Source organism: Monopterus albus, unplaced genomic scaffold, assembly GCF_001952655.1.
Source record: "Monopterus albus unplaced genomic scaffold, M_albus_1.0 scaffold45.1, whole genome shotgun sequence".
NCBI lineage: Eukaryota > Metazoa > Chordata > Actinopteri > Synbranchiformes > Synbranchidae > Monopterus > Monopterus albus.
Genome location: NW_018127925.1, coordinates 85,650 through 113,204, shown reverse-complemented (window position 1 = coordinate 113,204; position 27,555 = coordinate 85,650). Strand labels below are relative to the sequence as shown.

Sequence of the window (27,555 nt, the reverse complement as noted above, 5' to 3'; positions counted from 1 at the left end):
TTATCTTTATATAACTCTGGAGGCATTTTATTACATTCATTGTACAGAATGTCCAGCATTTCCTTTATAAAACATCATCTTAAAACTACATTCAAGAAGGTATTGAAATCCACATAGAAAATAGTCCTGCCGAAATGATTCAATACAAAAATACAAATATCTTCTCAGAACACAGTTGACTTTTTTTTAACAGATTTGGGTGCCTTTTTTCCATAGTGAATATCTGAACAGAGCCACTGGAATGGCATTAAAGTTTCTCAGCTAACTCAGTTTATATTGAATAAATAAACATTTTTTATGAAAAATTTGTGCTTAACTGAACAATCAACACCCCTGAAATCTACACTCTAGTCAGTATCACTAGTTGCACTTTTCCAATAAGGCTCTTTTTAAGGTTACTGCTTTGCATTGTCTCGATTGATTTAAAAATGGATCAGTTTGGCAGTAAGTGTGCCAGGTCACACTAGAACGTGACACATCAAAATGCACTCGAGGGTCCTTTTAAATATTTTGGACTCTTGTTCAATAACCACACAGTTATACCAGATATTTCAAGGGAACATTAGTTGTCCCATCCAGCCGGTGTCACTACTATTAGGAGTAGATGTGGTTTAAGTGGTGAAGTGGATGCCTTGTTTCTTCTGTACAATTTGTGCAAAGTGTTATAAATTTGGATGGTAGGTGGTATGAATTTACAAGCCAAGCCACATTTCACTGAAGTCACTGAAATGACTTGATTTAGTTTGATTGCTGCCGTGAATGTTGATTTTACCAAAACATTACACAAGGCTTAAGAGTGAGTAGGCTTAGAAAATGTCAGCAGCTAAACTAAAATGTTTAATTTAGTTTAATAATTAGCAGGCTGATTAGATTCAAGAGAAACTCCCTTCAAATAAATCAGACTAAGCCAGAGAAAGGGGCATTCTCCTCTGCCCTTTGTTAAAAGTGCATAGAAAGTATTTTAAGGCAATGTTAGACGGACATTTGGCATTTAGCAAGGGGCTGGAATCTAGAAACGGAGCCACACTACTGAATGTAAAACAAGTAAACATGAAAAAATAAAGCAACGTGATGTCACTGACATTGTTGCTTAAAGTGTAAGGTCTGTAATAATCTATAATACTGTAAATTCTGCAAATACTCTCTTCTTCTGTGCTTGATTCTTCCCAATCCTGTCACTTCCTGTGTGTGACAGTACTATACATTACTCCACTGTCTTCCTATACCTTTACTTTTAACCCCTCTGCGCTAGCCGCAGATCACCCCTACATCTTCCTCATGTGAGCAGTCGTGTTTCCCAACCATGGCTCTCTTGCACTCCAGTAGTGATCTCTCCCCGCCGTCACACTCCACGTCATCCAGAAAGATTCTGACGCTGCTGTGTGCCTCCCCCAACGCAGCCCTCTTCATCACTGCCAGCGCCGTCGCAAAGCCGAGCTGTCGACACACCACTGTGCCTGCCTTGCTAGTGAAAAGGTCATCACACACTGTTCCCCACTCCCCTCGGATAAAGATCTCCACTCTACCTCGATCTGATAAACCATCGGTGCTCACCAGCCGCACTGAGCCAACCCTCAGCCTTCTCCCTCTTCTTCCTCTTTTGTAACCGTGACCTCTGCCACGTCCTCTGGGCCTCTTATATATCTGATTGCCCTCCCCAGGTCTGTCAAGTTTCTCTCCCAGCCACAGCTTCTCTTCCTGTGCTTTAGGCAATGTGGTGTTGGTTGGTGGTCTCTGGGGCTTGTGGCTCCAATATGATGGTTGTGGTGTGGTCAACACTCCAAGACGCTCAGGGTAACATGCAGAGGTCAGAGCCATAGAATGTCGTTTCAGAGGTGTTGTGGATGCAGAAGGCTGTGGTGAGGTTAAAGGTTGAGGGGTAGTACTAGATGGGTGCTGAAGAGGCCTCCTTGGTTGAGCTGTCATGATGACTGGGGTTTGAGCGATCCTAGAGGAGGTGACAGGCGATGTGCGATAACCTGAAGGAAAGACAGAATCACCCTCTTTATTTGAATATAGAGTTTCACAATGTTAGATGTTTCTTTTTTTTCTTTATAGGCATGTTAGATGTTCTGGGAAACAAACATATTAGGTGTTATTTGATATATCACTCAAACTGTATCTGTGGCCTAAATATGAGGCATTCAGTTAGCTTATCATAAAGACAGAAACAGAGGGAAACAGCTGGTCTGGGAACAACAGATACCCTTTGTGCTGTTTTTTTAACTGTACATCCTTGCAGAAACCTAAGTCTAAAAGTGTACAGGAATTCACTGCACCCGGTTAAGAGATGGACATAATCTCCTGTAAACTACAAATTGTTGTTTTACCACTTTTTTCGTTTGTTTGTTTTTAGAAGTATACCAGTTAGATTCAACAAGGCGGATTTTATTTTCTTCTGACAGAACCAAGCCAGATGTTTGCCCAGTTTTACAGTCTTTATGCTTTAAGCTAACCAGATTTTGGCTGTAGCCTTATATACATCAGGAAAAAAACACCACCAACAAAAAAAAAACTAACAAACAAATGAGTGGTTTGAAAATTATCGAATCATTCCTGTAACTAATTCAACAAAATTGCTGCTTTATGTTCACTGAGCACCTTCCATGACCTGACTGCTCACAAAAGACATTTAAAGAATTTTTCTTCTCGAAGAATAGTAAAAAAAAACAAAAAAGACAAACACACTCACACACAAAGATGAATGTCCAAACTGAGACTGATGCAGAACCCTTTATTCACAATAAATAATGTCAATGTACCTGATTTAAGTTTTAGGTAGTGCAAATACTCGAAACATAAATAACCACCATTAATCCTGCTTTAGATTCATGTATCAGCAAAGAAAAGCACACTAACAGGAATTAAAGTTCTGAATGACGGTCACCTGAGTCTAATACAAGCTTCTGGTGCATCCACAGTTTATATCTATACAGGTAAACCTATGAATTAATAACATACTTTTAACAGTTGTTTTTGTAATTAATATTAATTTTCCAGCAATTCTACTGCATTTTTACATTTTACATTTATGATTCCATTTAAAAAGGTTTATGACTAAAATTTTCATTTTAGTCTTCCACTGCAGAGATGCTGCAGAGTACGTGTAAAGACTGATAAAAAGTACAGGTTAAAGAACAAAATTGTATTAATCAATTACCTGTTTAGATATAGCTACAATATATTGATTTCTCAGGAGTAATGACAATAATTATGAGTTCAGTCATTTTAGTGGATTGTAAAACCTTTTTTTAAGATGACTTTGCCAACCAATCTAATGAATAATTTAAAATAAATATGTGACTGTCTCATTTTTGGATAATTTTTGCTAGGTAGCGATAAGAAATATACACTATTATGGTTTTTTGCAATGCAGTAAAATTGTTGTGGAGCTTTAATCAACACTCTAAAATAACCACAGCTGCACTATATTAAAGTCCGCATCTGCCTGCAGTATGACAAACTGATAGAAAAATCCAAAAATTGGTCAAATTGCATATTTACAGTAAAGCATCAAAGACTTAGCTGCCATATTTTTAAACTAATGCTATATAACTATCATTTTGCATCATTAGAAAGTTTGCCATTAACATTTATAGCATTTAAGACCGCTGTGAAAATTTTGCAAAGTTGTAATGTACAGTTTTCTTATCTAGGAGTGGTGTGATTTTATGATTGTGAGTTAATTGTAAAGAAAGTTCCATTTGAAAACATGCCTGGTGATGGAAAATGATCATTTAGTTGTTAACATGTTAAAATGTAAAGCCAAGATAAAGCACAGACAAAGAAGCCACCTGGTCTGATGCTGGTGGCTTCTCCTCGCGGCACGGCATGCACTGCTCTGCTGGTAGGTTTACTGTTAATCCTAACAATCGGTTTAGTGCTCGGATTAACAGCTGACTTAGGAGTTGGGTAACCAATGGGGCTGGTTTGGTAACCAGGTGCACCAGTAGGCCTACCAGTGGGTGTGGTTGGGGCGGGAGTTGTTGCCATGGCCATCTTGACAGTTGTTGGTTTTATTGTTGTGGCTGAGGTTGTTTTTATCATTGCTGTTGCTTTTATAGTTGGCGGTAAGGTTGTCTTTCTCACTGTTGTTTTTCTTGTTGTCTGTAATGTGCTTCGTGTTGCCGTCGTTGGTGGTGATGGTAGTTGCGTTTTTCTCGTTGTTTTTCTTGTTGGCATTGGTGGCTTTATTATCCTTATATGTTTTCGTGGTGACTTTCTTGTTGTAGTAGTAGGTTTTCTTGTGGTCGTCGTCGGAACAGGTGTGGTGGTCGGTTTCTTATTAACTACGAACTCTGAAAACAAGAAAGGAAAAAAATTAACTTTTATACCACAGCAAAACCTACTCAGTCTGTCCATATTATTTAACTACATGATGTGTATTGACAAGATAATGAGAGTAATACACATTAGTATACAGATAAAGCTCTAATAAAGTTGTGGTAGAGTGCATCTGGCTAACAGTCTAATGTTTGTATAAAACAGCAGCAAAAATAAAAGTGGAACAGAAGAAAACTAGGAAGAAGAAGAATCATCCTTTTAATGCTTTGCTTACCTTCTTTGGGGCGGAAATGAATCAGCTTTCCCTTTATCTTAACAGGCGAAGGCTTGATGCTGCATTTTCCTGGTGGTGCTCGTCTGTGTGGTCGGGAGAAAAAACATTAGCATACACATAACCTGTTACATGCTTTTTGAGTCCTGTAGCTTATAACTAAATTTAGTCTGTTCTTCTACCGTAATTAGAGCTAGACTAGTAAATTGGTGGGGTTGATATGTCAGCTGATAATAGCTGATTGAAAGTAGATTTGTATCACCATCTATCATGGTCACAAGCAGAACTGACCTCTCTAGCCAATCAGAGCCTCAATAAGAAATCAGGCTTTCTTATCATTGCCATCATGAAGTCTTATAAGACTGGCTGGTAGGGGAGTTTTTATTTGGTGGTGTTTGCTCACTTTGCAGATTTTTTCTAATGCTGCACATATGGTGTCAAATTAGTGAGGATGCTGTATTATAATGTGCTTTGTCTTTTTGTGTGTTGTTTAAAGTTTCGATGAATTGAACTCTCAGGGGCACCTTATACAGTAGCTGGCCTCTTGACAATGCCATAAAATATGTGCAGCAGTAAATGTATCTAAACCAAAACATCTACACCAAACACTGTAGTTATAATAAAAGTGCATTTGTTGTTGAAGTGATGTGTATAATATCTAGCCACCTGGATGGATCCACTATCTTATAGATGACTCCTGCTCTGGCTGCGGCACTCGGGGCTCGTGTGGCTAAGAAATACAGTTCACCTAGAGAAATGAACAGAGGAAGAGGGAGAGAGTGAGGCAGACAGTGCGAGAGAGGTGGAAATATGGTGAACAGCAGGAAGAAAGGAAGGGAGAGAGAGGGAGGGAGTTATTTACAAGAGCACAGATTGGAGCGAGAGTAAAGACAGTAAAGGAGAGATGGAGAAAAACATAAAAACGGGTGATGGCGAAAGCGATGAGAAGTCCCACAATAACAAAACGTGTGTTAAGTTAAAATGAGAGGAGGTGTCTTATAATAAAGGGGTTTGCAATTTGCTTGAACTTTTCAGCTTAATTCTCCTCCAAGTAACTTTCAGAAAGAGAGCAAACTAAGAGAAAAGATTATTTGAGTTTGGCAGGATGTGTGCAACACTCCCTCATCTCTTTAATTCATAACTGATTTAAAGTGAGCACTACTCCTCTACTGGAACTTGTAAACCTTTCAGAAATTGAGACAGTTTAGTAACTTGAGTCATTACCTGCCTCATCCTCAGCAAAAGAGATGATGTATTTATGATAGTTGTTGATGAGTCTAGGGAATCTGCACGTCTGGTCTCTGCCCATGCAAATCTCATTGTACTGCCATTCACCTGTGACATTCTCCTTCAAAGACATCAAACGCCTGAACAGAAACAGAGATGAATAAATCTGTATATATATATATATATATATACACATATCCTTACAAAAACATCTATATACTTACTGTAAACTGTGTGCTCAATATAAATGAAATGTACTTGATTTGAAAGTGGTTATGCTTCTTCAGTCACACTTACAACTTGATGTTATCAGCTTATATATCTAAATGTTCAGTTTTTGAATGTGGCTGAAATACTCACCCACTCATGAAATCCCCAAAGATGTAGAGTCCATTGAGGTTGGGCATCTGACAGCCTCTGTAGATGTATCCTCCTGTCACTGATTTGCCCAACTTGTGAGGGTAAGCAAATATAGGCAAGACGTCATCTGCACAAACACAGATGATGGAAACAATGCATCATTTAATGCCGTTAATCACACAAAAACACAGTGTTGGAGTTACATTGTTATACTTAGGTGCATAGAAGGATAAGCATCAAAATAGGTCAAATTGCATATTTACAGTAAAGCATCAAAGACTTAGCTGCCAAATTTTTAAACTAATGCTATATAACTATCATTTTGCGTCATTAGAAAGTTTGCCATTAACATTTGTAGCATTAAAGACCACTGTGAAAATTTTGCAAAGTTGTAATGTAAGCATCACCTCAAAATAAGACAAGTGGGACATTTTGGAGCTTGAGAAAGTCTTTCAGTTTGCTAACATTACTGGTGAGAATCTTTTGCAAAACAGAAGTATCATACACACTGTAACAGTCTAATCCTACTCAACAGTGTCACTTATGAAAGTCAGAAAAACACATCGCAGCTCATATCACTATCCATTTTGCAGAAGCTATTTTGTGTCCTTCTGTGTCAGAATTTGATACAGTTTGTGGATTCTTGTGTCAGTGAAAGCAAGTCAGAGAGTTGACTCACCTAGAGATGAGTTTTGACAGAGTTTGTTATCGTAGCAGCTAAAGCCCTCTTTGGCCCTCCATCCGTAGTTTCCCCCTTCAACCATATATTGACAAGGTTACTGCAACTTCTTAGACAAAAATTATGCATGTATTGTGTAACATCCTAGTCATAGTGCGGTAAATATACACCATCAGTCAAATGTTGTAGAAAACCTCCATTTTATAGTAGTTATCAGTGTAAGTCAACAGGCGAACACACACTTGTGGCACTATGTCTACAACTGGAATCAAGTCTTGTTTGAATAGATAGCACTGCTGCAGATGTTCCCACAAATGTGCTGTGTTTATAGGCTGCTTTGCTTTCACTTTGGCAGTAAAGTTTGGACACTGTGCTGCCATTCCATCATTTGAAACCTGACATCTTGTTCTTTTCCTCTACACAGCCCAGAAGTGTTTTGGGGTAATTATCCTTCTATAGGATGAAACTCTGAAATAGTCTGACTGCCTTTGTCCAAGTAGCGTTTCAGAGTGTGTGGGTTTTTCCAGCACTACTTTTGTACAAATAGAATTTGTTGTTGTAAGTAATCAACAAAAGTTGGAACACTGACTTCCACTGCTGTAGAAAAGGTATCAATTAACCTATTACTTGATCCCTGAAAAAGCCCTGCTTTAAATAAAAATCAAATGTACAGTATAATTTTTGGTGACTTGTTTTTTTTCTTTACCTCTGGTCTTAGCTTTGTACCATTTGAGGTTATTGCCTGGGCTGCATAAATTTCAATAAAACTGGAAAAAATTTGAGGTCTTCAAAAACCTTTGACCAGTAGTTGATGTTAAATATACTTTTGGACTCATGCAACCATTGCACAACAAGCTGTAATTTGGTGTTTATTTCATGCCCTTTTTGAAACTCTACAAAACCAGACCCCTGTTCACCTTAGTTGTTAGGGTGAAGGCTGAGATTAAACCATGCTGTCTGGCCGTGTGGTCTTTGAGAGAACAGTTTTATATGATACGGGAGTGAGTACATAATGACAGCTATTTTATGTACTCTAAGAGCGAACTGCTCCTTTTGGGAGCAGTGGAAAAATCTTGAGCACTGTCAGTGTGATCAGGTTCAAGCCCAGATAAAAAATGGAAGGGCCAAATCAGGAAGGGCATCCAGTGGACTGGAATGATCTGCTGTGGTGACCGTAAACAACAGCAAGCAGCCAAAACAGGAACAACAATGACAATTGTTCTTGGGTGCAGGATTTATAAGTATTCAAGCTAAAAAGTAAAATATCCCTCCAAAGTGAAATGTCGCTTCAAACTAAAATCACCATGCCTTTGACAATAAGGTCCACCTCTTCATATTTGTTCTGGCCCACATCACCACAAAACATCCGGCCTCTGCCTCGGCCTGTAGCGGGGTCACCACGGTCAATGGAGCAACGCCACATGTTGCGCACTCCATAGGCATAAATCTCTGCAAAGAAAGACAGGTGAGAAAGTTGGCACAAGTAGCATCCAACCCTTGAACCGACTGAGATAATAATCTACAGAAACTATGTACGCAAAGCTAAAGCAATTCCAGAATGAACAGTGACTAATCATTTATCATAGCATCAAAGCATGTTTTATTTAAAAATTGCAGTGTTTAGAGAATTCTACAATATGTTTTCTAAGTCCTGCTGCAGTCACACATTATGTCCAAAAACTAATCTAGATTGTATTTACAAATGTGCCATTAATTTTAAACATTCAGTTCATCTTAAAAGTCACCAGACATGACGAAATCATTTTACACATTTTAAGAGATGTACCAGGTCGAGCTTCATTTTCCCCCAGGAACGGGTTGTCTGAGGGAATGCTGTACGGGGCACCATCATCATTGTTGTCAACATCAACACGCAGCACCTTGCCAAGAAGGGTCGACCTAGACGAGGGAGTAAGAAAGTTTCAGTTTTAATGCAAAGTTCTTTACCTGAATCTGAACAATCATCTTAACTCATGTAAAAGTGCGATCAGTGAACTGGCTTCTACATTTCCCCACCATTACTTGGTTAAAATATAGTATGTATTCTATTAAAGGAAACTTCTGCTTGTCTTAATGACTGAACAGTTCATTCGCACTGCTGCTGCAGTAACCTTTCAGCTGTGCCTGCATTTAGCCTGTTAATGCCCATCCACACATCCAAATGTGTTCAGCCCTCTTCATTTCGAAGTATTGAGGTGTTGTCAATAAACCCTGAAGTAGAATTTCAATAAACAAGTGCAGGGTTTTCCAAGTTTCAAGGATAAATGTTTATGATAAGCTGTGCACCCTTGACAACTAGTTATTTACAAAGCAATCATTTAAATTTGTCACTGACCAACAGTTTTAAAGTCTGTTCTCTATCATTTTGATCCTTTTCATTAGTCTTTATTTAATTAATGGGCAATCATTCTTGGCAGAACTGGCTGGCTCTTTACCTGTTTTGACTAGACTTTGGTTTTAGGTTTATATTTGTTTATGTAACTAACATCTCAACAATGTCATGGAGGCTAATAAAAGTTAAAAAAGTTCAAGTGATGAACACATCCCTACAGAAATGAAAGGGATGTGTTTATCTCATTTAGGTTAATTATCTTAAATTACATGTAAGGCTAAGGCTTTGTAGTTATGAGTCCTTTTTTTGCTCGCATAAGGAATTTGCAGGTTTTTACAGGTCACCTGTGGTGGTACACATTTACATAATTGTGTAATTTTCTTACAGCAACATTGTGCTTTGTCAGCAATGTGATGTAACATGCTAGGTCAGCATACTGTACAATAGTCATTCTAATCATCTGTAATGCACCAAAGATAGTGCATTAGTTCAATTATACTGACTTGTTCTGTGCATTGCCAAACTTTCCAAATGGGTCCCCGGCTCGCCCACCATCACCAATAAAGATGTACAGATACCCGTCCTGGCCAAACAGAAGCTGTCCTCCATTATGATTGGATGCTGGCTCTACCACCTCAAGAATGGTTCTTCAGCAAGATATAATAGTAGGATGAATAAATGTAGTCATGTCATTTGAGACAAATAAATAAAATACACTGAGGGCACACATTTAAGGATGTCCATGCAAAATCATGCAGGCTACAGTACATCAGTTTGCAGTTTACAGACACAAAGTAGCAGAAAAGGTTTTTGTCTCTCTGATATCATTTCCACTTCTTTGAACCTCTGACCTCTCAGATGAGTGGTCTAGTTGGTTGTCATCATGTGTTGACACTGTGAACTCGCTGATACGTATCCTCTCCTCCTTTCTGACAGACACAGAGTAGTAGACATAGGCTTTTCTGACCGTGGTAAACCTAAGCACAGGAGAGAAGCTAAATGTTATTGTCCAAGTCCTCCTTCTCACATTGTAGACAGAGTGAACTTTTCCTTTAAAAACTGTGCAAAACACCCTTGCTGGGTTCTTTGTATAACCCTCACAAATAACTGGTACTGGTATTATGAGTGGGCAGTGCTGTTGCCTCACAGCGAGAAGGTTCTGGGTTCGAGCCCCGGCCAACCCGGGGGCTTTCTGTGCAGAGCCTGTCCAGGGTGTACCCTGCCTCTTTCCCGGAGCTGGCTGGGATTGGCTCCAGCCCCCCGTGAACCCGTTTGGGAATAAGCGGTATAGAAAATGGATGGATGGTATTATGAGTGTGTGAACCTTGGATGGAGAGCTATGCAGAGAAATCCCCTCTCGTCTCCAGCCCATGGCGTTGTAAGGACAGCCCTGGTGAGGTTGAGGAAAGGACGATCAATCCTGGAGCCATTGGCCAAATACACCCATACATAACCCAGCTGCTCTGCAACAAAGAAGCGATGTGTTCCATCATCTGCGTGGATCATGGCCACAGGGTTACGGAGCCCGTTGGCAATTTCCTCTAAACATAACTCCAGACAACCTTTAGGATCTTCACGTACTAAGCCAAGGTTGACGTTTAGCTCTGGGGAGACAAAAGAGGACACACAAAGGGAGATGATAAAGGAAAGGGCTAGATTCATGGATCATTATAATCACCCAAAACAGAAAATGGATTTGAGGGAAAAGCTGTATTCAAGACTAAACAGGTGGGTGTGGTGTAAGATTACTGCAGCCTCTTGTTGTGTAGGTGTCTAAGGGAACTATTTATAAGATTTGCGGCTCATTTTTTGGCACTAAACAGTGAAATTGCATGTGTTCATATTTACTAAGGACTCACAGAGGGGTTTTGCACATAAATATGGCAGAAAGGCGGCACCACAGTAATTTGCATGTTTGGTCTATATTTTAAGGTCTTCCCATTTAATGGAGGAGAGAATGGAAACAAATACCCTCAGTGCCTGATTTACCAGCGCTACGACAGCAGGAACTGCCACTGAAATTTAACTTCAGGAGAAAGCAGGAGTAAAATTTGCAGCCCTGCTGTCAGAGTGGCAGCTGTTAGTCTTCTGAGAACTGGTCAGAGTTAAGAACATGTTTGAGGAGGGAGAGGGTGTTTGTAAATCACATCGCTCACAAGAGAATCTGAGGGATTTGTACCGGCTTCAGATCAAACCATGCTTCATTCGCTGGATGAAATTCGCTGGTATGATCCTGTCTTTCCATAATTCACAATTACACTTTCTTGTTACCATAAGTGTAGACTGATGTGGATGTGGCCCATTCTGTCACTTTATGATACCATTATTGTTCAGTTTTTCCTCAGCTCATATTCACTTTCACTTTTATCCTCACACTTCAATGTTAACTTGTGAGTGCATGCCTACTAGTGAACATATACATCTGTCTCATATGTATACACAATACCTGCATTTGTCAACACATTGGGATAGCAGTACTGTTTATCTTTCAGCTCCAAAAAGTCACAGAACCTCCTGCGATCTTCTTCTATTGTTGAAGTCAGGTTTGAAAACTGCTGTGGGTTACCCAAGTCCTCCAGGAGGAGGCTGAGACTGTACCGACACTGATGCCAATAGTCGAAGCAGTAATCACCACACAATCCGGGCAACATCCTCATAGGTGTGTTGGCATCTTCAGCATCATACAGGTGGGCAGCGTATGGAGAACACTCCTGGAACAGAAAAGATTTAACAACTACAATTTTGGAAATTCTGTTAAATCTATAGGACACAGGGGATGTGTAGTCAGTATGGGTAATTATGAATCTGAAAGAACCACCATGACGCATGGTGTCCCACAAGGATTGATTCTTGGGCCCCTCATATTCAACCTAGTATATATCCTTCCCCTTTTTTCAAATTCTCCAAGACTATAGAGATGCTTATTATAGCTATGTGGATGGTCTATTTAATTTTCAGTTGCCCTACCAAAGCTGTAACAAGATCATCATTTTGGCATCTTAAAAACAGCTAAAATGAAAAGGTCATTCATGCTTTTATTTCTTGCAGGGTTTTTATGTATGCAAGTGTTATGTGAAATACTCTGAACTGCCTTTGTGTATGAAAATGTGCAACACTAATAAACAAATTTGTATTGCCTTATATGCTACACTTTTTAACCCTTTTTTAAGCTGATATGTTTATCTCAGACATAGATTTAAAGACATGCATGGATTACATAAATAGAGGAACTGCATATTTATACCACCACAACTCCTCAGGCCTGGGTTATATACAGCTTGGTATAAATGGATCCCAGGAAGGTCCAGTCAGTTATTAAGTCACAACCACATTGTCCACACCCAGACTGGTGAGCTGTAGGCACAGAGGCACAGCAACCACACCATCATGTGGTCGACCGGTGCTCCTTCACTCAGCGCCAGATCAGGCTAACTGAGCATCAAGAGGAAACAGTGGCTAAGTAACAAACAGGATAATTATTTGCTGACAAAAGATTTGGCAACCCAAATATGAAAAACCATCTGTCCTTAGGGTCAACTGGATGACCCAGACTGTGATTATGTCCAATGTCAGGCAGGTTTAGTGCATGCCTAATGCCCATAGGAGCAATAATGCAACTTGCAGAAGGACATACATTGTATTTTATTTCAAGTGCATAATTTGTTGAGGTGAGTTCATTTTTCCAAATAATGTCTTTTTTTGCATGTAGGTAAAAAATTAACTTATCAGAAGAACTTAGACTAGTCCACATAGCACTTTAAAACAGAATGTGCTGTAGTAGTTTTTACAAAAGGAAAACTATTGCTATTGTTCAAAACTACATTTTAGTGTCAAAGGTATTTTAAGAATAATATCACTGTGGAAAATATTATAGCTTTTCTATATTTTAGTGTTATAGTAGCGACAAAATTACTGTGATTTACATTATTTAATTGTGACTGCATGTTTATTTTATATGTTGTATCTCTAACAGAGATGTAACTGATATATCTGGTTGATGAAAACACTGGTACACATGCACAAACACACACAGGAAACAGAAAATGCACATGTACAAACAGGCATGCACAAACACACAAGAAATTAGAGCTTTATTCATACACCTACATGAGTAAACTGTATGTGTGTGTGTGTGCACTCGCTTGTACCTGGATTTACTGCTTAAAATTCCCAAGTTATTTCTTTGTGTATGTCAGGTTCAAAAAAGCTTTATTAAGCATGACACATTATTAATTATGGATGTAATACAGAGACAGAAAAAAGAAAAATGTGTGCAAGTCTGTGTGCATATGGGTGTTGCTGCAAGTATTTGTATGCACTATGTGCTGGTTTGGTTATTAATGTATATTTGTCCATGTTCCTTCAAATGTGTTATATATATAATAGATAAAATAAATTTAAACTCCTGATGTTTGTTTTTAAAACCCTTGTTGGCCTGGCCCCTCTTTATTTAATAGAATTACTACAACTTTGCCGATATGGATGAGCACTTAGGTCATCTAGTCAGCTACTTTTAGAAGTCCCCATATTAAGATGTAAATGATGGAGTGATCCTGCTTTCACTGCAGCTGCACCTAAATTGTGGAACATTCTTCCCCCTGTCACCACCTTTGCTCTCTTTACTAATTTAATTTGGTTTTCAATTCCCAACAGTGTTACCAGTTTTATGGGTATTGATCACTTTTATTTGTCTCTGTGTTGCCAATTTATGTTTTATATTGTTATGTTTACCAAGTGTAAGTAAAGCACTTGAAGCAAAATCTAGTTGTTTTTAAGTGCTATAGGATGAGTTTATATGTGTGTGGGTGTGTTTGCATTTATTTTATTCTGGCTAACTTCTACATAATTTCTTTGACATAGTTATTTTACAGCAGAGTTTCATATTTTGAAGGAGTTTAAGTGGGACACAGATGGAGCAAGGGTACATGGGCCAAATAATGAGGGGCCATTAAGGTACTTTCATCCAGATATCACACTTTGCAATAAAATTCATACCACTTCTTGGAGTTACATCTCAGTAAAATCTGAACACATATTTTTAGATTCAGCATGACATACCCTTTCTGAAGATAACACTATCTCTGATGTCCATCACAAACAAATGTTCATAAATCCACTTAGAATTTTTAAAACAACATGCCTTCAAACTTTAGAACTTGAATGAGAAGCAAAATCTTTGTCATCTTCAACATCAAGTTTTCTTAAGCTGTTCTACAGCGCCCTCGTGGTTTATTGTGTTGTCGACAGCCTTCACTCAGAACCCAGAAAAGACGTAACAGTGGGTACTGTACAACATGGCACATGTCCCCTTATTTATCTGAGAATGTCCATTTTTCACGGGGCCTTGTGAAATTATTAATTTAATAAGTTATTGATGTAATATTGTTTAACTTAGGTGGGTTAGAAGGTATGTTTCTGGCTTTATCTAACAGCTGAATCTGCTGTTGCTGCAGCTCAGTGGGCTCCTCAAATGAACCAAAGCTAAAAATAAAATGATTTTATTTTTAAAAGGGCAGATGGCTAACGGTAATAAAGAATCTTTGTTAAATGACATGAAAGTACATTGCTGGACGGAAATCAAAGCCTTCCAGGGAAACAGCTTTAGGGCTAAACAAACTCTGGGTTCAGTCTGAACTGCAGAGGCAAACTGGGATGTGGAGCAGATGGACGCTTGGGTGACTGAATTTATTCATGTTTCCGAAAGTTCCATTTATTAACCTTATTATACAGTAGGAAAGTTTATTTAAGCAAGAGCAGGTATTATGTTTCCAGAAAATATTTATGAAACATAATTGTGATTAGAATACATTTTCTTTTTTAATATCATCTGAACATATTATTATGGTAATTTAATTTACCTAAGCTATTTGGCAAGTGGCAAATAGAGATGTTGACAAATTAAAAGAAAAATAAATGAAAAAATAAATGAGAAGTTTTTTTATGTGGTAGTCATTGATTAATCGTTCAGTTATTTTCCTTTTTTTTTTGGAATCAAATCAAATAGAATCAAATCAAATTTTATTTGTATAGCGCCAAATCACAACAAAAGTCATCTCAGGACACTTTACAAAGTAAGGTCTAGACCTTACTGTTATCAATATTATTACATAGGGAAAACCCAACAAATCCCCCTTGAGCAAGCACTTGGTGACAGTGGGGAGGAAAAACTCCCTTTAACGGAAGAAACCTCCGACAGACCCCGGCTGCAACCTGCAGAAAGGTACAGGGAGAGAGAGAGGACACACTATGGGAGAGAGGAGACACAAAGTTAGTGATGTGTAATGGTGGCATATAGAAGCATAGGGAGAGAGAGGAGAGGGGAGGGGAGGAGAGGAGAGGAGAGGAGAGGAGAGCAGGAGGGGAGGGGAGAGAAACTCAGAGCATCATGGGGCCCCCAGCAGCCTAGGCCTATAGCAGCATAACTAAGGGAAGGCTCAGCCCTAACTATAAGCTTTATCAAAAAGGAACGTCTTAAGTCTAATCTTAAAGGTAGAGAGGGTGTCTGCCTCCCGAACTGAGACTGGGAGTTGGTTCCATAGGAGAGGAGCTTGATAGCTAAAGGCTCTGCCTCCCATTCTGCTTCTGTGGACTCTAGGAACCACAAGTAAACCTGCACTCTGAGAGTGAAGTGCTCTGTTAGGATGATAAGGCTCTACGAGGTCTTTATGATACAATGGAGCCTTGTTATTAAGGGCTTTGTATGTTAGGAGAAGGATTTTGAATTCTATTCTGAATTTTACAGGGAGCCAGTGGAGAGAAGCTAATATGGGAGAGATATGATCTCTCTTGCTAGTTCCTGTCAGTACTCTGGCTGCAGCATTTTGGATTAACTGGAGGCTTTTTAGGGAATTATTGGGACATCCTGATAGTAAAGAGTTACAGTAGTCCAGCCTGGAAGTAACAAATGCATGGACCAGTTTTTCAGCATCACTTTGAGACAGGATGCTCCTGATTTTTGCAATATTGCGCAGGTGAAAGAAGGCAGATCTAGATACTTGGTTTATGTGTGATTTAAAGGACATATTCTGATCAAAGATGACTCCAAGGTTCCTCACAGTAGAATGATGGTTCCTCCCTCCAACAGAGGAGATGTTCTGAAGACACTTTACTAAAAGCAAAACAAAACCAAAACTATGTACAATACCAGCCAAATGATTGGACACACTTTCTCATTGAATTCAGTGGGCCAGCCTCTCTGATCCTCCGGTACAATTCACTTGTGGTGCATGCACAGCAGCTGGTTAAGGTTGCCTAGTCATCACTGCAGCTGCAGTTGTATTGTCTTTACTTCTGCTGTATGACGCACTAAAACTGAAAAACCAGCCATTGTTCTGAGACAGTCTAATTTTTGGTTAGTCTATCACAGGGCAGGCTAAATGCATGTAAATACTAGCTGTTGTTTCCAAGCAATGCAGCCACTTCATACCGCTATAATTTGGTGTTTGCAATGTCCATTTGAGAATAGACTGAGATACAAACTTGATAAAAACCTTTTTTTGACTCTTGGTTCCTGGCATCTATCTTCCTGACTCCCCATACTGCACTGATTGACAGTAGAGAAGACAGTTAAAAGAGAAAATGGTAAATGGTCTTATACTCATATAGCGCTTTTCTATGCATTGCAGCACACTCAAAGCACTTTCACACTATTTCGCCATTCGCTCATTCACACTCCCAAGCACTCACTCATTCATGCACTGGTGACATCATGAGGAGCAACTGGGGATTCAGTGTCTTGCTCAAGAACACTTCGGCATGTGGACTGGACAAGCCTGGAATCAAAGCACTAATCTTCTCGTTAGGAAATGACCTGCTCGACCTCCTGAACCACAGACAACAAACTTAGCTACAGCTTTTCCATGGAACTTGGTCTGATTCAACTACTGTAAGTCAAATCCAGAGTTTGATTCTATACAATATGCGGATGCTAAACCCCAGTACAGTAGTTGTGATTGTGGTCTGAAAAGAAAAACAAACAAACAAACAAAAAGCAAGTTATTGTTGTTGTGTGTTTGTGTATTTGACACTTGCACCTTTCTGCTGCTCTCAAAGCAAGCTGCACCAATCAACATTTGTTAAACACTGCTACAGTACTTACATTAAAAGTATTTATAAAAAATGCAACAGCAGAAAAATGTATTAGTTATGTTGTTTTCTTAAGTCCTCACTAAATGTTTTTCAAGTGGCCTCAGGTGGGTTTTATTTTGATATTGAATGTATTTAATAGACAAAGAAAGGCTGAGCAGTACTTGTCGTTATAACACAGTTTAATATGGCTGCATTAAACTGACAGCCCCTTATAACTTCTGTCTTTCTCTTTATGGAGTTTACTGACCTCCCTTTTTTATTTAGGTTCCTTTGCCTGTTTGTCTGTTTCATTTCTACTTGACCATATCTATTTGACTACTTTTATGCATCTTGGTTTTCCCCCCTCCTGTCTCTGTTGCTCTGTCCCTCTCTTGCTGAAACCTAATATATCCTGTACCCCTGTCCAGAGCAGGAAATAGTTGTCTGTTCCATTACCATAACCACCACTTGCCTCTTGGCTAACCTCACCTTAACCTTACTCTAACCTTAAACTAAGTTGTCTCCCTAAATTTATTAATTTACTTTGACACAAATGAAGATGTAATATTGAAATGTTTCTTGAAGTGATTTATTCCCAATCTTTTTTATGTGATGTGAGGACAATTAAAGCTTTGAAGAGGATGTTTAGCCTCTTTGTATTTGTTGGACGGTGTGTGGATTCTATTACCTTGTGGGGACCAGCATCAGGCCACCACAAGGAAGACGAGTCCCCACACACAAATTCACTCATACACTCCATTCACTCATTTGTCCGTCTGTCTCTCTATATGATGGCTTGTCACCCCCCACCTCTCTGTCTCTATCTTCCCTGTCTCACTGATATTAGTGCCAGCAAGCTCCTGCAGTGCATCAGAAACAGAGGCTCTCAGTCTGGTGGGTTTATCAAGGATAAGTACCCTCAGTAGGGTAAATGGACCACCTCCAGTGCCTCTTTTACTTCAAACCATCGACCTTTTAGCACAAACTGGGTCTTCTTCCAAAGGGTTTATGAAGGCAGAAACATTCATAACATGCTCATCTTGGTGCTATAGCCCACTTTATGTGACTTACCTTCTGGTCAAAAGACTGACATCATAAAAATAGAAAATGGACATTTGGAACCGAAATATATTTATTTACTCTTATGATTATTGTGCTCATTTAATAAATGAACAAATTCTATACCTGCAGCAGTTTCTTTAAAACAGTTTCTCTAAAGCAATTTGTTAACTAAGACTGGGTGTGTATGTGATGTGAAACCCCTCCTTAAGCTGTACATATTTACATTGTTCTGAACCCAGGCTATATCTTGATCACCTTAAACAAACCATTGAAAGTTCCACGTGCGCTGTCATTATGCTCCAGACACAGCCTGCACAGCTTGGAATGAACCATAGTGGACTATAATTACCACAGTGATAAAAACCTATATTTTACAGTCACCGTTTTTACATAGTTTATAACATTTCAAACTGCAAGGAAGACTTGTGATTTGTTTTTTCCACTGATTTTATGTTGATATCAAAGATGAAAGTGTTATTTCTGGGATTGACCTCAGCCCATTTGTTTTAGGCTTCAGCAGATGAAGGTTTTATTTGAAACATATGGGCCAGGCTGCATTTGTGCTCCATCTGTCATTTAATTTAGTCACGATCTGCACATAGTTAGTGTCTGAGCTGCAAGGTCAACCCCTCATTATGCAATCAGTGAGAGAGACAGGCGTCAAGGCTTGCTCTGCCAGTTAAGGAGAGGTGGGAGTGTAGTGCAGAATTCTGCCTGAGATTAGCAGGCCCAAAAAAGAAACTGAAATGTGTAATGGTACTGAAATAGAAATACCTATGATTCCCCAACATTTACTAAGATTGCAAACTCACTAAAAATAAAACTCAAATTTCTGACAATATTTAGCTTTAGTCACACGAAGCCCATGATGAGACTGAGTTTCAAAGGTGTGACAAAACGCAGCCCTCTCCATTCATTTCTATGGGGGATTGTGTTTCTGGCAGCTGGCACCAGTACCACAGCAGGCTCCAGCAAAACAACACAGCCCCGCGCAATGAAATGGTTGGATCCGGTTCGACTTTTGCCACACTGGACGGTGACATCATGCTGCGCTGACCAGTCATGTACAGGGGACGGTCAGAACATGGTTGCCCACAGGAAGAAGACTCTTGTGTTTAGTTTGTTAACATGAGCATTAATTGCTATTCACTTTTAAATTTGGGCCACAGTTAAAGCATCATAACGCACCATGCGTTTTTGTTAGTTAGGATACTAGATGTTAAACAGTGGGGTTTTTTTGTTTGTTGGTTGGTTTTAATCAATGACACACTGGTGGTAGAAATTGTGCTAAGGTAGAGCGGCATGGCTAACCAAAACACAATGGAAACTCATGGGCTGAAAACATAAATGAAGCCACTCACACTGATTCATCACAACATGGCTGTATTGTACACGCCTACGACACTCCCCCTGCACCCCCTAACCCCCTGACCAATGCAGCCCTTTGCATAAAAGCACAGAGTTACATTTTACACACGGATTGTTCACTAATGCAGCAGAAGTCTCTGTTTTTGAGTACAAATATTAACTTGTTTTAGGAGGGACTTCAGGTATTATATATATATATTAGTTCATATCCAAAACATTCAAATACACTAATTTTCTGATGATGTATAGTAGTTAAGGTTTAAATCAAGTGTGCTACAGTGTATTAAACTGTGTCGCATTCTTTTCTCATAGCAAAAGTATCTGTGGTTCAGTTAATTCATGTCTGGGTTTCATGTGAGAGAAGATACAGGACAAATATTTTCTGGTAATTTGGAAAGGATGAGGCACAGTTTGTGCTTTTTGGATTTACTGTATAAGTTGCGCATAGATGAAAACTTATGCCAGTCGGTCTTTTTTCAAGTCTCTCTTTGACAGTTTCAAGTCAATAATTTTTGCTGCTGAGACATTTTGTAATAACATTTACATCATTATGTCAAAAGTTTTCTTTCAGAATTGTGGCTCAAAAGATTTTCTCTAAAATTCAGTTGTAATGTTTCAGTGAAAAGGGCTATTCATATTCTTTATTCCAAGCAACTGCTGAGAAGTTTGCTTTATTGCAGAGCATTACTTGGCTTATTTTTGGTTTACACAGCCCATTTACAAATTTACTCATGAGCCATAAATTAAGACTGTGGTTTAGATTTCTAAGCACGGGTAATTGCTGGTTAACAGATGTCAACCTGTCTGTGTACCTATTAAATTACATTTTATTCCTTGCTGTACTTTGTTGAGAGTAGGTTCTCACTTCTAACAAAACCCCATCACATTTTCTTTTGTAGTGAAACAGAACTCTGTATTTTTATGTGGTTATTTGGTCCCTAGTGAAATATAAATAGCATCATTATTACATAATAAAACAAACCAGAGGAACAAATTCACATACATTTAAATAAACTGCTCAAAATATGTACTCTGTCCTCATCCTAAAAACAACTTAGTGTAACTCACTAGATGTCAACACCAGGTTTCCTGGTTGGGACTGGAAACATGAGCAAGTGTATGCCTTACATGAGGTTCTGTCTGGGACAGTACAGTCACTACAACATGTAGCTGACAATATTTATTCCACAGTGAAAACTGTTTCACATTTATTGACTTTAGAAAGTAACAGGAGAGCTTGGCTATATAATCAAACACAAATGCAAGTGTGAGACTCAAAGTTAGATTTTCTATAAAGAGTTTAGAGTATCAGATGTCCTCATTTAATATTTTGGTCTCTGCGGTTTTAGGCAACCGTGTGTGTGTGTGTGTGTGTGTGTGTGTGTAGAAGAGTGAATGTGTGTATCAAACACATGCTCAAACACATTTTTTTCCTTCCTTCTTTCTTCCCTGAGCCTAAATGAAATTACATTATAAAAGAAATGAATGAATGAAAGAACAGTGTAAACCCCATAACCAAGTCTGAAAAAAAAGGTGAAATTCCTGGATGATAAATCTATTTGTTCATCAATCAAAAAATAATTATTGCCAGTTATTCTTTGATAACTGATTGTTTAAGTAAGTTTCATGTAAAATGCCAGCTGTTCCAGCTTCTTATTTGTAAGGATTTTAGGGTAACGTACAGACTAAAGGCAGATTTGATGCAGGCAAAAACAGATTTGGAAAATGAACGGGTCCAGTGGAATCAGGAGGAGTCCCTCCTCCTCACTGAACACATGGATGAAACCTCCAGTTTAAAGGCAACACTGACTCAGGACTTGGAGAACAAAAGATGTCAGTGGGAGAGTGAGAAGTCTTGTCTTCTAGCCGAGCACACAGAGGCAACCTCTAGCTTGAAGGTAGATTTGATCCAGGCCAAAATAGCCCTGGACAATGAACAACTCCAGTGGAATCAGGAGAAGCCCTGCCTCCTTAGTAAGCACACAGAGGCAACCTCCAATCTGAACGCAGCATTTCTACAAGCACAGGAAAACCTGGACAATGAAAGACTCCAGTGGAATCAGGAAAAGTGCAGCCTCCTGGAGTCTATCAGGACCCTTAACCAGGCTTTGTACCCGAAGAAAGAAAGACTGCACTCTATGGATGTACTTGTGGAAAAACTAAAAACTTTGGAAAGTCAAATGGAGGAGGTTCAGAAAAACACAAAGAAAAAAGAAATCCATGAAGAAAAGATTCCTCAACATCTTTAGGCCATGTTGCAGCAGCCCCACCTTGTGATCTCCAAAGTCTTCTGCCAATCTCAATCAATCTGGACAGATAACACCATCAGCTCTATCAAGAAAATTATCAAATGTGATGTCAGCTACATCCCAATAATTTCTGAAAATGTTTACTGTAAAGGGCCATGTAGTTTGGTAGCATTTACAGAAAATCAGAGACGGAAGGTACAGTAACCAAAATCAGATTTGAGAAAGCCAAAAAAATGCAACCTAACCCTAACCCCTTCCCCAATCCTCGAATGCTCTAAACCTACCGTTCTCAAATCTGATACTGTGCCTACAAATCTGTGTCTGGGCGCTGTCAAATGCCATAGTTCTTTCTGGAAAACATAGTCGACTTGAGGGATTTACTGCAGCTGGTTGACATCTCTGTTCATGAGTCAGCCATATGCAAAATATTGAACAGGCAGTGAATTCGTGACAGGACACCATGGAGAGGGGTGGATAGATTTTTCATCTGCAAACAAAGAGTTTCACAGACCTAACATTTCTACTACTGTCACTATTTTGGGTCATGACTAAAACTTTAACACCAGAGCTGGTGCTCAAATAAATTAGTAGATTCATATTTACATGTATTAATGAAAATAATGAGAAATGAGCAGAAATTTAATTTGTATTTTATTTTTACATTTTCAACAGCTATTTATCAATCAGAACATTTACAGTGATGATTTATATCTTGCTCAAACACTTGAAGTGGGAGAAAACCGGAGCACCCGGAGTAAAAACCCACAAAGCAAGGAGGAGGATGAGACACCGCCCACCCCCAAATATTTTTTTTTTTAGATGAATTACTTCTGGAAGGGCTTGCAGATGAACTTGCGGACATTGGAAAAGAACCTGCAAATTTTGCTGCCTTTCACTGGTTGGTTAATTATGTGCTTGTTGAGAGTGGAGAGGACGTAAATTTCAAATACTGAATCAGTCATATGCAGTCGAAACGCAATGTCAACCTTGCTGAAATCTTTGCACAGGTCCTTGTAGACTTTTTTGTCTAGGCGTTGGAATGTTTTTGCATTATAGACAATCTCTTTGTACTCCAGGAGAGCCCATAGTTTATCAAACAGTCGATCGACGCGGAGTTCTGTTTGATCCATAGTGGTCTTGACACCAGCTTTTTTAAGAATCCTTGAAAACAGATTATTAACAACTGTATACACGCATTCCTTTAATTGTGTCTTTTCCTCTTCATCAGTGACTCTTTTTGTTTCCTCGTTAACATCTCTGTTCATGAGTCAACCATATGCAAAATGTTGAACAGGCAGGGTATTCATGACAGGACACCATAGAGGAATCCACTGCTCTCCAAAAACTACATTGCCACATGCCTGAAGTTTACATATTGGAAAAGATAACGCTCCACAACTTAATTCATTCACTTTAAAAAAAGTCCTGTATTTTAATCTATGTCCTGACTAATTCCACTAAAGGATGAGTTTACAAATTTACAAATCAGTCTTTTAGCCTGTCCATCATACAGGTCCACCTTTGATGACAATAAGCACGAGCAAGTGACCATGCTCTTTGGGCATTCATTGTGTGCTAATAATACAATGGCAGCACTCTCCTCAAGTTGAATAATTGCAGCACAAAAACAACAACAGTCTGTTTGGTTTAATATCTTGAAGTTGCCCAGAAAGACATCCTGATAAGCAGCAGCCCCATAAACCGTGGAACAGCTCCTAGCTTAGGCATTTTAAAACTTAAAACAGCCATGGTTATCCATCTCTTGGTTTCTTTTAACAATACACAAAGTTTAAATGACATCTCTGGCCAGAGCCTTGTGTGGCAAGACTGGTAAACGGTCTTTTACTTGCATAGCACTTTTCTATGCATTGCACCATACTTTCACTTTTTGCCCATTCACTCATTTACACTTGTTTGAAATGTCTCTGTGAGCATATTTGTATTTTTCATCAATTTATTTTACTAAACAGTACAATAAACATGTCCCTGGAACTGCATATTTATCATTTCTAGGCTAGTACAAGGCATTAAACAGATGTATAGCTCTTTGCTTATTATTATAAGATTTAAAAGCTCTGCATACAGTCTTTTCTCTAATATGATTCTTCTGTTATGTAGGCTGTGTATCCTTTGAGATCACTTCACACTGAGATTCCTGGCATCAGTTTCTGAACCACTGAAGTAGACATACTATACAATATGCCAGTGTTTTTAAATTTCACTTCAATAGCTTCTGAATAATTTAGGACACCAAATATTTAAAGCCTCAAATGGCCTAGTAAACTGAACTCCTCAACATTAGGCATGTGATGGCTGCATTTTCTTTTTAATTCTACCTTATTGAGCCTTGAATCTAATCATTCAACCAATCAATAAAATTAAGAACTTATGAAAGAGTAAGAATAATTTTACAAATAAGAAAAAGACCCTAATTGTGTAGTCATATAGTTTAGCACCAATTTTTAATGCCATTTTTAACTTCTTACAATGAATTGGAACTAAAGAAAATACTGTGTGACTTTCTGCAGCACATTTATGACACCAGTCATTAATTTTCAATGACCTCTTAGAAGGCAGACAAGCAGCAACATCTCTGTCACAATAAATAACTTGCACAGCTGAAAGAAACAGATCTCTGGAGGGCTCTCCGTGTACTTCAGAGGCACAGAGTTAGGCCAATTTAAATCTCTGGCAAGGCAAAGGGTGGAAGTGAAGTTGTCAGGAGTTGATGTAAAGTCACGGCTAGCTCCTGCAGAGTGGGTGGAGATCGTTTGTGCTCAATGACATTTGCTCAAAATGAGCTATCATTCAATATCTGAACAATGACAAACTCTCCCAACATACCTGTATGCCTTACATGAGGTTCTGTCTGGGACAGTATAGTCACTACAACGTGTATCTGACAATATTTATCCCACAGTGAAAATGACTGTCTCACATTTATTGACTTTAGAAAGTGACAGGTAAATGTTTTCAGCACGATGGTATAGTTTCAGAGTTCCATTTTGCTTTTTTAAGTTTTGGAGGGTCATGTGATCAAATATTAGCTCTTTAATATCAAGGTGCCCAGGAAGAGGAGGGCTTCCCTATATAATCAAACACAGTAACGATTTAAAAATAATGAAATGTCTCTCTTACCTGGCAGAGGATGCTGCGTATGTACTTGCCACAGGTGTTGTAACCTAAATGGTCAAAGTTGTCCATGATGGTGGCAAACTTGAATGCTATTTCCCTGTCCTTCTCCAGATCACAGCATCCAAACTTGGAATACTCCTTGCAGAATCCCAGTGGCTGCCGAGGCTCAAACGGAGGCTTGTAGTCCAAACATTGGGGGTGACAGCTCCCCCGCCAAGCATGGAGGAGCAACAACAGCAAGGGCAGAAGGACACGGTGGAGGGAGTCCTGCTCCAGGATGTGATGGGGTACCAAACTGCAGATGTGTAATGTCATGGTCTAAAGATGCTGTATTTTAGCTCGGGATAGTTTGGCTTTTCACCTAATAATGCAGTAAACCAAAGCAACTTGAGATATTTCAGTATAATGTGTAAGAAACAGGAAGCCGATGTACATGTTACATAACCACCAGCATATGTCAAATGCAAGTGTGAGACCCAACGTTAGATTCTCTATAAGAGTTTAGAGTATCAGATGTCCTCATTTAATATCTTGGTCTCTGCGGTTTCAGGCAACCATGTGTGTCTGTGTAGAAGAGTGAGTGTGTGTATCAAACACACGCTGAGCCAGCATCACACCTGCTTGCAAGTTGGCCAGAGACCTACAAAGCACTCAGGACTGTTCTGGTTCCTCCAGTGAAGTGTGTAAATTAGGTAAGGTAAGATCACACTGATCCAGATCCTGTAAATTATTTTGATGTTGAGGAGACCTGCATTTGGTTGGCCGATCCAGTGTCCCAGTGTCTTGTTGGTGTAGACAGCTTCAGTCAGTTTCTAAAGATCAACACAAATTCTTAAAGGAGATAAGGTTTTCAAATCTTCCAGTTTTTGAAACTTAACATCCATGATGTGATGCGTTCTCAAAAATAAGTATTTTTCTGGAAGCAATCATCAAAACATGTTGCAATCCAGCATTTTAGAAAAAAGGGGGAAACATTCAAAAAGCATTAAAAAGTTAAAGTTGTGTCCTCAGGCGATGTTTCTGCACAGTATTCACTTCCAGCTTGAGAGTCCTGTTGTGTTTGTTCTGGGCATATGGTCACTTGCTGCAGCAGACATAAGCCATACAAACAGACGGAGAGTGGGAGAGAGAGGTTCTTTCATTCAGACACAGAGCCACGCTGCAGCCTTTCTTTAGATCCCTCCCTCTTCACTTCTCTCCTCCTTTTCCTCACTCCTTTGCATTTGCTCTTTCAGTCTCCTACAAAGACACAGGCATTCCTTGCCATAGCATGTGGTCTACACAGCCCTAAAGCTGCAACTTTCCACCTCTCCCCCACATTCAGCATTCCCAGACCTCCTCTCTGTCTCTACCATTTCCAGACAGACTCACTCATGCTTGTGTGTGTTTGTGTATGTGTGTGTGGGCAGATGGATCAGGACGTGTGCTGGAAGCATAGACCAATGGATTCTGCAGGCACAGTTCCAACTCCTACATTAAAGCGTTTCCACCTAATCACATCGCTTTGAGTATTTGTAGCTGTGTTGTCTTCCTCTTGAACCAGCACAGAAACCACTTATAGCATTTTAAATTATAAAATGTAGCTCTACATTGTTTTGTCCTGTTATTGGCATTTAAAATTTGAATATTGTCATTTTCTCTCAACTTATTAAAGCAGCTATAATCGATATTGAAAGGTGCAATGGCCATATCAACTTCAACATGTCAGTGGTCACAGTTTGTTTCCACTGTGGCCAAAAAAAATCTGTTATTGCAGATTTTAAATAGCAAACAGGCAAATGTTATGTGTCAACATTATGACTTTTAATTTCTAAAATGTCATTTTATTGTTCAGGTACTTTGTGATTTGCTTAGACTGAATTGCCAGATTTCTGGAAATTGTACAGCATATGGTGGTGCAGTGGTGGCGCCGTTGCCTCACAGCGAGAAGGTTGTGGGTTCGCGACCTTTGTGTGTGGAGTTTGCATGTTCTCCTTGTGCTGGTGTGGGTTCACTCCGCGTACTCCAGCTTCCTCCCACAGTCCAAAGACATGCGGCTTAGATTGATTGGTGTCTCTAAAGTGTGTGCATGTCTGCGTCTGTGTGTCAGCCCTGTGATAGACTGGCACCCTGTCCAGGGTGTACCCTGCCTCTCGCCTGATGCTGGCTGGGATTGGCTCCTGTATTCATAGCCTCTTTAAAACAGATATTCAAGGAAAAAACTTTTTTTTCCCCAAAATACTAGTGAAATGTCCCCATGTACTGAGTGACTCATGGACTGAAGGATGAGCAGCATTTGTGTGTGCACGTGGCTTGTGTGATTGTGATGTGTGTGTATAGATTAGATATGTTGCTACCATCTGTGTCTCATTATTGTCCACCAGCCTTTCAGATCAGAGAGTTACTCTGGCCTGTCTGCTTGTCTCACAGATGGAAACAATCCAGTTGCTCCCTGGATTAAATAGATCGATTGGCACTTCATCATGTTATTTAACTTCATAATTCACCACAGCTAATAGATTAATGCAGCAAAACTGTTGAT

General features: G+C 39.2%; 1 protein-coding gene across 2 annotated transcripts; it reads right to left on the bottom strand.

Moving 5' to 3' along the window:
- On the bottom strand, positions 1 to 26,360 carry LOC109960231 (HHIP-like protein 1). 2 transcript variants are annotated; one of them, XM_020600170.1, is made up of 14 exons: positions 25,038 to 26,360; positions 11,600 to 11,864; positions 10,478 to 10,757; positions 10,005 to 10,130; positions 9,657 to 9,800; positions 8,608 to 8,720; positions 8,130 to 8,270; positions 6,822 to 6,896; positions 6,143 to 6,269; positions 5,780 to 5,922; positions 5,222 to 5,303; positions 4,559 to 4,641; positions 3,795 to 4,298; positions 1 to 1,979 (listed from the first exon to the last, which is right to left on the bottom strand). In XM_020600170.1, the coding sequence occupies exons 1-14, from the start codon at positions 25,347 to 25,349 to the stop codon at positions 1,249 to 1,251; spliced, it is 3,126 nt and encodes a 1,041-aa protein (XP_020455826.1). In that variant the 5' UTR covers positions 25,350 to 26,360; the 3' UTR covers positions 1 to 1,248. The 2 variants fall into 2 exon arrangements, with proteins under 2 accessions (XP_020455826.1, XP_020455827.1); XM_020600171.1 differs by having other exon boundaries at positions 3,960 to 4,298.
- Positions 26,361 to 27,555: the final 1,195 nt, after the last annotated feature.